General features: G+C 39.0%; 3 protein-coding genes across 5 annotated transcripts; 2 read left to right on the top strand and 1 right to left on the bottom strand.

Moving 5' to 3' along the window:
* Nucleotides 1-4,484: 4,484 nt before the first annotated feature.
* Nucleotides 4,485-6,589, top strand: LOC9310829 (flavonoid 3'-monooxygenase). Its single transcript, XM_021022006.1, has 2 exons — nucleotides 4,485-5,506; nucleotides 5,791-6,589. The coding sequence occupies exons 1-2, from the start codon at nucleotides 4,577-4,579 to the stop codon at nucleotides 6,412-6,414; spliced, it is 1,554 nt and encodes a 517-aa protein (XP_020877665.1). The 5' UTR covers nucleotides 4,485-4,576; the 3' UTR covers nucleotides 6,415-6,589.
* Nucleotides 6,590-7,809: 1,220 nt separating this feature from the next.
* On the top strand, nucleotides 7,810-9,688 carry LOC9308720 (flavonoid 3'-monooxygenase). Its single transcript, XM_002874715.2, has 2 exons — nucleotides 7,810-8,834; nucleotides 9,004-9,688. The coding sequence occupies exons 1-2, from the start codon at nucleotides 7,902-7,904 to the stop codon at nucleotides 9,625-9,627; spliced, it is 1,557 nt and encodes a 518-aa protein (XP_002874761.1). The 5' UTR covers nucleotides 7,810-7,901; the 3' UTR covers nucleotides 9,628-9,688.
* A 1,282-nt stretch (nucleotides 9,689-10,970) lies between these two features.
* On the bottom strand, nucleotides 10,971-13,885 carry LOC9308719 (primary amine oxidase). Of its 3 annotated transcripts, none has more exons than XM_021021984.1 (5): nucleotides 12,469-13,885; nucleotides 12,237-12,350; nucleotides 11,563-12,125; nucleotides 11,432-11,471; nucleotides 10,971-11,401 (listed from the first exon to the last, which is right to left on the bottom strand). In XM_021021984.1, exons 1-5 carry the CDS (start codon nucleotides 13,810-13,812, stop codon nucleotides 11,228-11,230), a joined length of 2,235 nt encoding a protein of 744 aa, XP_020877643.1. In that variant the 5' UTR covers nucleotides 13,813-13,885; the 3' UTR covers nucleotides 10,971-11,227. The 3 variants fall into 3 exon arrangements, with proteins under 3 accessions (XP_020877643.1, XP_020877642.1, XP_020877641.1); XM_021021983.1 differs by having other exon boundaries at nucleotides 10,971-11,431; nucleotides 11,462-11,471; nucleotides 12,469-13,882; XM_021021982.1 differs by having other exon boundaries at nucleotides 10,971-11,471.
* Between the last annotated feature and the right edge of the window lie 3 nt (nucleotides 13,886-13,888).

The raw sequence follows: 13,888 nt of genomic DNA, 5'->3' as shown, positions 1-13,888 counted from the left end.
AAATCCAGAATTACATGGTTGGGTGACGGGGACAAGAACACAGCCTATTTTCACCGTATGGCAGCAACTAGGCAGGCCATAAATCATATACACTACCTTGAAGATGAGATGGGAAATCGTTTTGACACTCAGCAAGGCATCCATTCGCACTATGTGGAGTTCTTCAAGAATCTTCTAGGCAGCTCTGAAACTCAACCCCTGTTCATGCAGGATGACATAACGGCGCTGTTGAATTTCCAATGCTCTGATGCTCAAAGGTCTCTCCTTGACTCTATGTTCTCCAAAGAAGAGATCAAAGAAGCTTTCTTCTCTCTCCCTAAGAACAAAGCTAGTGGACCTGATGGTTACTCTTCGGAGTTTTTTACTAGTTGTTGGAGTGTGATTGGGGCAGAGGTGACGACAGCTATTACTGAGTTCTTCTCCTCGGGTACTTTACTTAAACAGTGGAATGCTACTACATTGGTGTTGATTCCAAAAATTCAGAATGCGTCGAAGGTATCTGATTTCAGACCTATATCTTGCCTCAACACTTTGTATAAAGTCATCTCTAGGCTCTTAGCAAATAGGCTGAAGTCCATCCTCCCATCTGTTATATCCCATGCTCAATCTGCTTTCTTGCCTACTAGGCTGCTGTCAGAAAATGTTTTGTTGGCTTCAGAGATTGTGCAAGGCTACAATAGGAAAAATATAAAAGCAAAAGCAATGCTAAAGGTCGATCTAAGGAAAGCTTTTGATTCTGTCAGATGGGACTTCATGCTTGCTACTCTGACAGCTTTAAACATTCCTGAAAAGTATATTGGATGGATTCGAGAGTGTGTTTGCACCCCATCCTTCTCGATCTCAGTAAACGGAATGTCTGATGGGTTCTTCCAGAGTACAAGAGGCTTGAGGCAGGGAGACCCTTTTTCTCCATACCTATTTGTGCTCGCCATGGAAGTGTTTTCAAAGATAATGCTATCAAGATTTGCTTCAGGTTCTATTGCTTACCATCCAATGACATCTGAGTTAGAAATTTCTCACTTGATGTTTGCCGATGACGTAATGGTTTTCTTTGATGGTAGTAGTTCCTCCCTGCATGGTATCTATGAGGCTCTGGATGACTTCGCATGCTGGTCAGGACTTACAATGAACAGAAATAAGACTACTCTCTTCCATGCTGGTTTAAATCCATTGGAGGAGTCAGCGATTGCTCAATATGATTCCCCATTGGCACGCTGCCCGTAAGGTACTTAGGACTTCCCTTAATGTCCAGAAAGCTCACCATTGCTGAATACTCACCTTTGCTTGAGAAAATCACTAACAAGCTGAGAGGATGGGCAACTAAGTCACTTTCTTATGCGGGGAGAACCCAGCTCATTGCTAGTGTGATATACGGAACTATTAACTTTTGGATATCCACCTTTACGCTTCCCAAGGGTTGTATAAAGCGAATTGAGTCTCTATGTGCTAGATTCCTCTGGTCTGGGAGCACTGACTGTCACACCAAAGCAAAGGTTGCATGGTCTTCTGTATGTATGCCAAAAAATGAAGGCGGTCTAGGCTTAAGGAAATTATCTGTTTGGAACACCACCTTGAATCTGAAGCTTATTTGGCTCATGTTCTCTAACAGTGGCTCGTTATGGGTGGCTTGGCAGCATTACCACCACGGGCTTGCCTCCATTAGCTTCTGGGATATCAAAGCTAAAAATACCGACTCTTGGTTTTGGAAATCTCTTCTAAAATTAAGGAGCCTGGCCAAAAGATTCATAAACTGCAGAATTGGAAGTGGAAACATAGCTTGGTTCTGGCATGATGTATGGACTCCTTTTGGTCCCCTGTTAGAGTTTTTGGGAGATTCTGGTCCTACCATACTACGGGTTCCTAGGAATGCGAGAGTCTCTGCGGCTTGCACTTTGGAGGGTTGGAATATTACCTCTCCACGATCTGATCAGGCACTTGCTTTACACATCTACTTGTCTACTATTCAATTACCAACTGTTTCAAATGAGGATGATTCTTTCAATTGGTTAATTGAAGACAAGCCGTGCGGTGGTTTCTCCTCGAGTAAAACCTGGGAGATTCTCAGACCAAAGGCTCCTGCTGCGGACTGGGCATGTTTGGTTTGGTTCAAAGGTGCCACTCCAAAGCATGCGTTCCACATGTGGGTAACAAATCTTAACAGGCTACCCACCAGGGATAGGCTAGCTTCATGGGGACTTCAAATCTCCACTGACTGCTCCTTTTGTGTTGGCTCAATGGAGACCAGGGATCACATCTTTCTGCATTGCACATTCGCTCAATCACTATGGAATCTCAGCCTCGCAAGATTGCGTTTGGCTCCGACAGTATTTGCAAACTGGGCAGCCTTATTGGCTTGGCTAAAGGTCAAGAACACTAACTCGCCTCAAACACTACGACTATTGATCACCCATGCTCTAGTCTACGGGATCTGGAGGCAGCGAAACAACCTGTTCCACAACAATATTTCAATCTCGCCGCTCACCATCTTCATTGACATTGACCGGCAAATTATCAACTCAATCACAGCTAGGAGGAAGATGAAGAAATTCAAAAACCTTATGGCGCTTTGGCTCACCTAATGGATGCTCCTGTTTCCGCTTTATGAGAATGTTTATAATCTAAATGTAACCTTGTTTTTTATTCTTTTTGCCAAGGTTCATTTGTTCTAGGTCTTCTATTGTAACACCTACATTTCATCTAATGATATTTACTCTCTTAGCAAAAAAAAAAAAAAAAAAAAAAAAAGGTTATCTGATCCAAATCTTTATGTTTAAGTTTATGACAAGTAAAAAAGGAGAAAAATATAGTTGCTCTTTTTGTTCATGTGAACTTATGTAATTGTATATGTATGAACTGAAGCTGTACAATGTGACGTTTTATGTATACATAAATGATGAATTTCACCTATAATTTTATTTTTAGTACTATACATGATGTCATATGTGTTTAGACATGGACTATGTCCACATATCCAAGTGATTTCATTAAAATTTTCAAACTTATATGCTGTTTTGCTGAAAACTACACTGATTCATATACAAACTTTCAAATGCTTTTTATATATAATGGAGTTTGACTAATTTCCCTCCACAGCAGCAAACCCACGTATAACGGTGTGGGGTCTGCTGCCACCGTCAAAAGATTCAAAACCAATGAATTACATTATCTTAATATATTTTATACCATTTTATTGTTTAAGGTTTTTATGATGAGACAATTAGCATTGGTACCATATTTGGCCCAAAAGTTATTATCAATACCACATTTGAGGCCCAATTATCATTCATACCATATTGTGATTGTAAAATAACCATTTTACCCTCCAACTGGTGAGACAAAGAATTGCGGTTGATGTGACCCTCTGATATTTCTACCGTCCTTTGTCTTTCTCCTGACGCATTGGTAACCGTTTCGTCCCTCTGGCTGGTAAAACAAAGTTGTCTCCGAATAAATCTAGATCTTCATCTTCGGCTCTATGGCGGAATAAAATAAAGATCAAGTTGTCTTTGAGTAAATTCAGATTTCTGGCTGGTAATCACATCATCTGGCGATGGACAATCAAGAGAAGTTGTCCCCGAGTAAATCTAGATCTCTGGCTGGAAAACCACATCATCTGGCGATGGACAATCAAGAGATCCAGTTGTCTCCGATCCAGGTGTCCTCAAATTTAACTCATATCATCTTTCCAAACGTTTTTATCAATTAATTATTTGCTTTGACCTAGTAATTAATGTTTTGTATTATATTTTAATGTTTAATAATCATTGTCACCATTTAATGTGGTTGTTCCCCTTTTTCAACATGTTGTACTTTTTTCTGACGCACAGTACATTAATTCTCTCTCTTTCTGCAGAGTTATCAAAGGCAAAATCGTCCATCGTCTACCACAGACAATTACTTGTATCAAAGGCAAGTGGTACAAGTGCTAAACTATTCTCTATTGTAGTAGAGATACTAAGAAATTTGAAAATATAGTACAATTGGCAAAAATCCCTTTTATGATTTTATCAAGTTCTTATCATTTTTATTTAGTATTAATTTGTGATATATAGTTTGCTCCAGCAAAATATATTTTAGATCCGATATTGTTCCTTCATATACATATGTAAACTACAATCGAAGTTATTGTATTTTACTATGTACACAAAAATAAATTATGACGATTGTTTTTTAGTTCCTTAAGATCGTGATATAGTCTTCCAATCAATCTTACTACACAAACTCTCTTTTCTTGAGGTCCAAAAGGATAATTTTTTTTTTCTTTCCTAATGGCTTCAAATTTGGGTCCATAGAGAGATATTTTCATAACTAAAAACTATTTACAATTAATATTTCGCTAAAAGAAAAACAATGAAAAAGTATACCATCCACTCAAATGTTATCATCTTATTATCTTAAGACCCTTGAGTCTCCACTTAGACTTGGCTTTCCCTATTATTGTATTACTAATAGTAATTTAATATATATTAACAATGACGATGAATGATGGTGTACGTTGTAACCTTATAAAATACTATGTTAGGGACAACAACTTCAATCTCATAACTTCTAGTCTTCTACAAAACACTTGGCAAAAATGTCTCTGATTTCAAATCTCTTCACCGACAACACAAATATTGTCCAACCTTACGCAATTCTCGTTCTCATCGCTATCTTCTCGGTTTTGTGGTACCTCTTCAAACGCTCGCCGCAACCACCTCTACCGCCTGGACCGCGAGGGCTACCTATTGTCGGAAACCTTCCCTTTCTTGACCCGGACCTTCACACCTACTTCACAAAACTCGCTAAAAGTCATGGTCCAATCTTCAAACTCAATCTTGGCTCAAAACTAACCGTCGTGGTCAACTCTCCATCGCTGGCTAGAGAGATCTTTAAAGATCAAGATATCAATTTCTCAAACCATGACGTCCCTCTCACGGCCCGAGCCGTTACCTATGGCGGTGTCGACCTCGTTTGGTTACCATACGGTGCCGAATGGAGAATGCTTAGAAAAGTTTGCGTTCTCAAGCTTCTTAGCCGCAGAACGTTGGATTCTTTCTACGAGCTTCGACGTAAAGAAATCCGGGAAAGAACAAGATATTTGTACCAGCAAGGTCAAGAATCACCGGTGAATGTTGGAGAGCAGGTCTTTTTGACGATGATGAATCTAATAATGAATATGTTATGGGGAGGTTCGGTTAAAGCAGAGGAAATGGAGAGTGTTGGAACAGAGTTTAAAACAGTGATTTCTGAAATAGCTAGGCTTTTGGGAGAGCCTAATGTTTCTGATTTTTTCCCATGGTTAGCGAGATTCGATCTTCAAGGACTTGTGAAGAAGATGCATATGTATGCTCGAGAGCTCGATGCGATACTTGATCGAGCCATCGAGCAGATGCATCGACTAAGAAGTAGGGATGGTGATGATGGTGAATGTAAAGACTTTTTGCAACATTTGATGAAGTTCAAGGACCAAGAAGCTGAGTCGGAGATTCCCATTACGGTTAACCATGTCAAAGCCGTACTTGTGGTAATGAAATGGTTCTAATTTTAAACTTTTAGAATATATACTTAGGAGGATAGCATATTTCTGGAAATTGAGAAATTTTTTTTGATATACTGTATATGCGGAAATCGAATTTTGGAATTACTAAATATGAAAATTCGGAATGATGGTTTCACAATTATATTTGTTCATTAGTATTTTCACAATTATATTTTTCGATTGTTAAAAACTTTAAATCATGCAAAATTTCTATTATTTTTATTTTTTCATGAGAAGTGACTTAATTTATATGTTTGTTATATATGAAGGATATGGTAGTTGGTGGTACAGATACAACAACCAACACGATAGAGTTTGCAATGGCCCAACTAATAAGAAACCCGGAGTTGATGAAGAGAGCACAACAAGAGCTAGACGAAGTTGTAGGCAAAGACAACATTGTTGAAGAATCACACATCACTAGATTGCCTTTTTTATCAGCCATTATGAAAGAAACACTTAGACTTTATCCAACCACTCCTCTGCTAGTCCCTCACCGTCCGTCCGAAACCGCACTGGTCGGCGGCTACACCATCCCTAAAAACACTAAAATCTTCATCAATGTTTGGGGTATTCAGAGAGACCCAAATGTGTGGGAGAATCCGACTGAGTTTCTTCCCGAGAGGTTTCTTGATAAGAAGTCTTGTGATTTCACTGGAACAGATCATAGCTTTCTTCCATTTGGGTCGGGCAGGAGAATTTGTGTTGGTGTAGCACTCGCCGAGAGGATGGTTTTGTATACTCTCGCGACGCTATTGTACTCGTTCGATTGGAAGATTCCGGAAGGTCACGTGTTGAACTTGGAAGAGAAGTTTGGGATTGTCTTGAAGCTCAAGACCCCTCTTGTTGCCTTGCCCATTCCAAGGTTGTCCAATTCGAATCTTTATTTATAAAGGCAAAAATCTTTATAGTTTTCTTAAAAAAGGAAAAAGATTGTTATGTTGGCCATTTTTATAATATACGTTTTTTAGGTAAAAGTGTGTTATATTTTGAACTTTTTTAATTAATCGTCATAAGTTTTGTAATGAAATTCAAACATCGGTTTCCATAAACAGCAACATTATTGAACTAGGACCACTTATTTTACTTAAATGTTGTTAGATACTTATCATGACTTTTGTTTTTCGTTCTAATTTTATTATAATAGATAATGAATATGACGCATCTCAGTACCACCACTTATCAAAGTTTTGTAAATTTTACATTATCACTTCATATGTTCCTCAAAAATCCTCTCCAAATTTGCAACAAAAACTCTATGTATCCTTCGCAAATTTGTGAGAAAACTCTATTTTTCACACAAATTGACTGTTTCCGTAGTGTTTAATAACCTTTTGAGAATGAAAAATTATAGAAGCTTTTTTTTTTTTTGTCACATGATCTGCTAATAATATTGGGTCGGCATATTTATTATGGAGAATACTCCGTCATATATAGAGAAAAAAAAAAAAGCTAAGTCCCCCCTCCCCTCTACAACCAATGTAGCCTCTACATACTTGGGGGAGGCAAATATTATTACTTCAAACTCCTGCAAAGAAACATCACATGAAATAGGGAAGCTCCACCCAAATGAAGACAGGAAGTATAGTTTTTCTATCGATGATACAAAAAGAACAAAGGGCAAACTGTGGAATGCAAAGGCAAAAGCTGGCTTTCAAGTCCTCTAACCCTTCTTCTTATGTTTTTTTTTTTGGGTTTGAATATTAAGGAATTTAATGAGGTCATACTAAGATTTTGAAAATTTTATAAGCTTAACGAGCAAATTCTTAGGAGTCTCATTAAGATTCACGAAAAATACTCGTAGACACAAAAAGTCATCAATTATGTATGTTCTTCTATCCCTCTGGAAATTTATGTTCAACTATGAGTTTTAAAACTTGAGAAAATTTAGGTCTTTTGGAATACTCTCAAAACCTCCGCAAAATGGTCTCATGCATAGTAAAGTTACAACCCATCGAAAATGAATTTTCGTTGTACTCTTTTAAAAGTTGGCAGCCTACATTTCCCCTTACTCTTTTACCCTTAAATTATTAGTTTTATTTATATTTAGTATTTTAGATGTTCCAAAATAATGGTGTCCAACAAAAAAAAAAAGCTGTTCGAAAATGGTATCCAATTTTTTAAGAAAAAAAAAAAACATAGAAAAGTATTTCAAAAGCATTGGGAAGTATTACATCCGCTCAAAAGTTATCAGCATGAGTCATGAGACCGTCACATGATTGGATTTGCGTTATTGCTTATTATTAATTTATACTACTATATAGTAAAAATAAAGATGAATAATTTCTGAGTCGATCTCAAAATAATAATAAAAAGATGAAATAATTAACACAACACTTTCCTCTCATCGATCTCAACATTTTCCAAACATTAATCAAATATGTCTCCGATTTCAAATCTCTTCCCCGACAACACAATCAATCTCACTCCTTACGCAATTATCATTCTCACCGCTATCTTCTCGATTCTATGGTACCTCTTCAAACGCTCAACGCAACCGCCTCTACCGCCTGGACCACGAGGGTTACCTATAGTCGGGAACCTCCCGTTTCTTGACCCGGACCTTCACACCTACTTCGCAAACCTAGCTCAAAGTCACGGTCCAATCTTTAAACTCAATCTTGGCACAAAACTAACCATCGTGGTCAACTCTCCAACTCTGGCTCGAGAGATCTTGAAAGATCAAGACATCAATTTCTCAAACCGAGACGTCCCTCTCACTGGCCGAGCCGCTACCTATGGCGGTATAGACATCGTTTGGACACCATATTGCGCCGAATGGAGACAGCTTAGAAAAATATGCGTCCTCAAACTCCTTAGCCGCAAAACTTTGGATTCTTTCTACGAGCTCCGACGCAAAGAAGTCCGGGAAAGAACAAGATATCTATACGAGCAAGGCCAAGAAGAATCCCCGGTTAAAGTTGGAGATCAATTGTTTCTTACGATGATGAATCTAACGATGAATATGTTATGGGGAGGGTCGGTGAAAGCAGAGGAGATGGAGAGTGTTGGAAAAGAGTTTAAGGGAGTTATCTCTGAGTTAACTGGACTTTTGAGTGAGCCTAATGTTTCGGACTTTTTCCCGTGGCTAGCGAGATTTGATCTTCAAGGGCTTGTGAAGAGGATGCGTGTGTGTGCCGGAGAGCTCGATGCGGTACTTGATCGAGCCATCGAGCAGATGAAACCGTTAAGAGGAAGAGATGATGATGATGGTGAATGCAAAGACTTCTTGCAATATTTGATGAAGTTAAAGGACCAAGAAGGTGACTCGGAGGTTCCCATCAGCATTAATCATGTCAAAGCCGTACTCACGGTGATTAATTAATGTTTTCAGTTTCATAATTTTAGGATATAAGGATTTGTAAAAAGGGTTAGGATATAAATATTTGTCAAGGGTTAATTAGGATATAAATTGAGATTGTAGATATTTATTTGTTAATGAAAAGTGATTTGATCATTAATGTTATTGTTTATGTATGAAGGATATGGTGGTTGGTGGCACAGACACATCGACGAACACGATAGAGTTTGCGATGGCCGAGCTAATGAGCAACCCGGAGCTGATAAAAAGAGCACAACAAGAGCTAGACGAAGTTGTAGGCAAAGACAACATTGTTGAAGAATCACACATCACAAGACTTCCTTACATATTAGCCATTATGAAAGAAACACTTAGGCTTCACCCAACCCTTCCTTTGTTAGTCCCTCATCGTCCGGCTGAAAGCACCGTGGTGGGCGGCTACACTATCCCTAAAGACACTAAGATCTTCGTCAATGTTTGGTCTATTCAGAGAGACCCAAATGTGTGGGAGAATCCAACTGAGTTTCGTCCTGAAAGGTTTCTTGATAACAACTCTTGTGATTTCACTGGAGCCAATTATAGCTATTTTCCATTTGGATCGGGCCGGAGAATTTGCGCCGGTATAGCACTAGCCGAGAGGATGGTTTTGTACACTCTCGCGACACTATTGCATTCGTTCGATTGGAAGATACCGGAAGGCCACATGTTGGACTTGAAAGAGAAGTTTGGGATTGTCTTGAAGCTCAAGACCCCTCTCGTCGCCTTGCCCATTCCGAGGTTGTCCGATTCAAATCTTTACCTATAGATGCGAAGATTGTACCTTAGGCAATTCTTATACTATTAAAATAAAATTAGTACTTGTTATTTGGGGTAAAGTTTAAAATAAAATTAGTACTTGTTACTTTTGTTCAATCTGACTTGCATAACTAACATGGTGTGGTTCTATCTCGATAATTGCTAAAAAAAAACCAAAAATAGAATAAAACTACTTATCAACATCCCAAATAATGTGTAGATGATAATCACGGATTTGTTTTCTATATAAAATCTTGATGGCTGGTGAATATGCATGATGACGTAAATCAGTACAATACTTATCAAATTTTCCTCTAAATGTTAACATTATTAGGTGAGATAAGGACCTCCAAGCGAGTAACATTTATGTGTAAGCATGTAACAAACAATGAGTCGATAAGCCATGTGACGTCTTTGTCAGAAGCTTGAACGAACTTACATAAGTTTTTGTTTTTCTTGAACTTACAAAATTTTCAAAACCTCTAAGAAATTTAAAAGTTTCATAAAATTCTGTAAGTGAGGAAAAATTGATTATCACCGATTTTGTTTCACCAAAACGTGATATATCCGCCACCCGGCTTCGAGTCCCGGCCACTGCGTAATTTACATGCGGGGCGCAGCGTCCCAGACCACCAGTTCCAGGGGCTCTTAAGTGGAGGCTTAAAAATCCCAGAGCGCGGGCTAATGCCCAGTGGACTAGTTGGATCACTGTGTGGTCTGGACACTGGGTTATCAAAAAAAAAACGTGATATATTAATGGCTAGGAGGCTAGAAATTGGCTGCCTAGGCACCGTAGGAGATATGTAGATCGTGACCATTATTTTATAAGCAAAAGAATAGAATCAGATGGTTCTATTTAAATTGAATTTGATTTTATGAATTCCTTATTGACGACACCTATATAATTTAATAGTTTGTTGAATTTCATATTTTAATGTAGGTTAAGCTCAAAATTGAAATATTTTGTACTTTATTATACATTATCATGTAAACACTTTTTAGATTGTCTAAAACGGTCTAACTCCAGATTAAATTCTCAATGCGCTAAGTATTGTTCCCAGCTAGTTTAGTATCAAATTAGCGATGTCTTATCTCATGATCATGATTGTTGGCAAAAAAAAAAGTCAGTATATATTACTAGTTTGCCATCTTCGTAATAGACCAGTCCCGTCTGTGTCTAGCGATAAAATTGAATGGCAGAATATAATTCTTGAAGTCAGCTTTGAAATCATCTTCTGGAAGACGAAGAATCGCGACATTTGTATCGGTTAAACTTGACTCCGGAAAAATCAACAACAGAAGTAACAAAAAATTGTTGTAAGCAGATTCTTTTATAGTGAAAGTTACCGAGACAGAAACAAGATAGTGTGTTTTTTTCGTCGTAACAATTCCATAAAATAAGATATAAGTTCTTATTTTCGAAAGAGTTATACTCATACCTAATCCACATGTATGGACTCGCGTTTATACACATACACAAAAGCATTTACATCTATACATCTAAGTACCCGTTTTAAGGCCACACACTACATTGTGTACCTTAAGAGTATCACAAATTATGGAAGATCGATCCAAAAGTGGCAATTTCTTTATTTCGTACTTCACTCTTCTCAAGCAGAAACAGATTGAACTCCACAAACTGGGAGGTCATGTTCAAAGTTTGGAGCGGCCCTAAGGATTGGATTGCGCTCGAAAAAATTAACGGGCTTCAAATCGAAACTCGAAGAAACCGTGGGCATTATTGGAAAATCTTCTTGACATGGAATGTGATGGAAGCCAAGTGTGTACCACACAACTATGTCCTTGTTCTCTATGTACCACACAACTATGTCCTTGTTCTCTATGTCTCTATCCCTGTATCACACCAAAGATTCATCAAATATAAAAATCGAATCTTCACTATATATATAACTAATAATTATTATTTTGGAATTAATATAATCACCTTTCTGACCAAACTGCAAGAGTATCATCACCATGGCTTTGGTAAGTGAACAAACCACCAGCCCATTGCTCGGACTTATTGTATGGAGTAACCCAAATTTGGTTATTAGTAAAAGCTCCTCTCTTCTGCGGTGGATCATCATGGTCAAGCAGACTAGCTGCCGTAGTTCTAGGAACGACCTTATAACCCGTTGGGTTCCCAACCCGAGTGGTTTTACCAGAGTTGATGACGTGGAATTCCGATGGATCATACAAGCTAAGCTTGATCTGACCATCCTTTTCGGTTTTCGCAATGTTCCTAACAGCTTTCAGGTAACTTTTCCTCGGTGACTCACCTGGCTCGGTCTCTTGCCTCTTGAGGTTCACTTTAACAAATGAATTATCCGGGCCATCGACGTCAAGATCAAGGTAAAAAGTGACGTAGTGATCGTGAATTACTCCGATTACATTTTCAGACAGAAGCGTGCCGTGAAGCTCTTCTTCATTACCTTCTCTGTCTTTCTCCACTTGGTTCTTGTTTTGATATGTTGTCCCTTTCACCATTAGTATTCCACTAAGCCCAACCTGTCATTATCACTTATACATTAGTTAGTGACAAAAAAACGAATATTCATTATCCCACGGAATCATATGGAATCTTTTATATTTTAGAAATGATATAAAGTAGAAAATTACCTTAGCTTTTATAAGCCCATCAGTTTGGAACTCGTAATCAATGATGTAATCATAGTTACCTACCGAAGCTGCCATTCGTACCACTAGCGTCACTTTTGGTCTCACTTCCCTTATCTACTAAATCCAAATAATAATTTACTTACATTAAACACACTCAATCTTTTAAGATTTACCCTTTTAAATCCTAATATTTTTTTCTATGTAAATAAAACCCATAAACAAAGAGACTTACCGGTATACCGGTGATGGGACTTTCGGAGTGGCGCCACCCAATATCTCCGGCGTAACTCTCAAAGATACAAACCATGTTTTCTCTCACGAACGGTGTTCCATCGGCCGCCGCGAAAACTCCGTCCATATACGCTGCGTTTCGTGGACAATCATTAAGTGGTACGAGTGGCATGGCTTGTAACCCGAACCCGTATTCCCCTGCGTCCATGTAAGTCTTGAAGTACCACGCGTCCGATGGATCCATGTACGGAACAAAAAGCTCTGACACAAACCCTTTGTACATCACTTCACGTGTCTCTTGAGTATCCGGGTCGTGTACTCTGACCCGTGATATAACCACACCTGCTCTCGGGTCAGGTTTTAGATGAAATTCCCAATTTGCCCATTTCACAAGATGGTTGTCCTCGATTACGAAGCTTGGACCACGTGGCTGCTCGATGGATATGGGGTTTAGAAGTCGGGTTTTGTCGGTGGTCACGAGTTTTTCGAAGCGGTAATCGGTATTTGTTGAACCGGGTATGGGTATAGCCCGACCCGTATCGGATATCTCGATCACTTGCTTTGTATCTAAATCGACAAGGATGGTTAGACCTTCGATAGGACGCATGTAGAAGTTAGGTGTTCCTTGTGTCAAGAAACACTGACTTTTAATAACCCTCGCGTTTTCTTCTTTATTACCAAACCAACCACTAGAGATTGGGAAACAAATCACGTCCGTTAGATTAATTCCACGAGAGATGATCGTACGGTTGAAATCTGCGTTTGCGAACGGTACAACAGTCATAGCGTTCATCTCCTCGATAGTCATCATCGGGTAACCCGAAACACTAACCGGGCTATTCTCTGAATCTACCCGACCCGTAGAGATATCAACGGTGAGCACGTGCGTGTCGGGGCCAACACGTGCGATGACGGAAGCTTTCCTCGGAGGAAGTGGGTTACCTTTTTCCCAGTGACGGACAAGATTCTTGTCAGGCTCTTCAAGAACGACGGTGTGGAGCGCGTGTGGTGTACCGGAGGTGAAAAGCGCGTGAGTGTTGAGTATTGATCGGACTTTGTTAATCTCCACCACCGTAAGTGGGTCTAGAGGATGGTTTGGTGTATCGGAGAAGTGATCATGGTTTTTGGTTTTTGGTTTAGGATCGTGTTTAGGAATGGGACGTGGTTGTTGTTTGTTGAAAAGAAAGTTTCTAGAAGCGCAAAGAGGTGAAGAAGAAGAGTCGGTGCAATCAAGAATCCCCGTCGTGGACGACGGCGCGTGAGAGAAGTAAGTGGAAGTAAAAGAGAGAATGAAACCAGCTGTGACTATGAGAAAAATCAACCGGAGAAAGCTTTTTTGGTCCATGTCAGGTTTTTTTTTGTTTTGTTGCTTTGGTGAGTGAAGATCATAGGAGTTATCGTATTATATAGAAAAATTAAAG

The sequence above is a fragment of the Arabidopsis lyrata genome, assembly GCF_000004255.2.
Source record: "Arabidopsis lyrata subsp. lyrata unplaced genomic scaffold ARALYscaffold_6, whole genome shotgun sequence".
NCBI classification, from domain to species: Eukaryota; Viridiplantae; Streptophyta; class Magnoliopsida; order Brassicales; family Brassicaceae; genus Arabidopsis; species Arabidopsis lyrata.
This window is presented reverse-complemented; position numbering and strand designations above follow the sequence as displayed.

What these genes read in the sequence shown, in the direction of transcription:
- LOC9310829 (XM_021022006.1), top strand. Translation starts at nt 4,577, where the DNA reads ATGTCTCTGATTTCAAATCTCTTCACCGACAACACAAATATTGTCCAA. An exon ending in ATGTCAAAGCCGTACTTGTG is followed by an intron (nt 5,507 to 5,790) that starts GTAATGAAATGG and finishes TTATATATGAAG; the next exon opens with GATATGGTAGTTGGTGGTAC.
- LOC9308720 (XM_002874715.2), top strand. Translation starts at nt 7,902, where the DNA reads ATGTCTCCGATTTCAAATCTCTTCCCCGACAACACAATCAATCTCACT. An exon ending in ATGTCAAAGCCGTACTCACG is followed by an intron (nt 8,835 to 9,003) that starts GTGATTAATTAA and finishes TTATGTATGAAG; the next exon opens with GATATGGTGGTTGGTGGCAC.
- LOC9308719 (XM_021021982.1), bottom strand. Translation starts at nt 13,812, where the DNA reads ATGGACCAAAAAAGCTTTCTCCGGTTGATTTTTCTCATAGTCACAGCT. An exon ending in GTCCCATCACCGGTATACCG is followed by an intron (nt 12,351 to 12,468) that starts GTAAGTCTCTTT and finishes TGGATTTAGTAG; the next exon opens with ATAAGGGAAGTGAGACCAAA. An exon ending in CTTGCAGTTTGGTCAGAAAG is followed by an intron (nt 11,472 to 11,562) that starts GTGATTATATTA and finishes GGTGTGATACAG; the next exon opens with GGATAGAGACATAGAGAACA.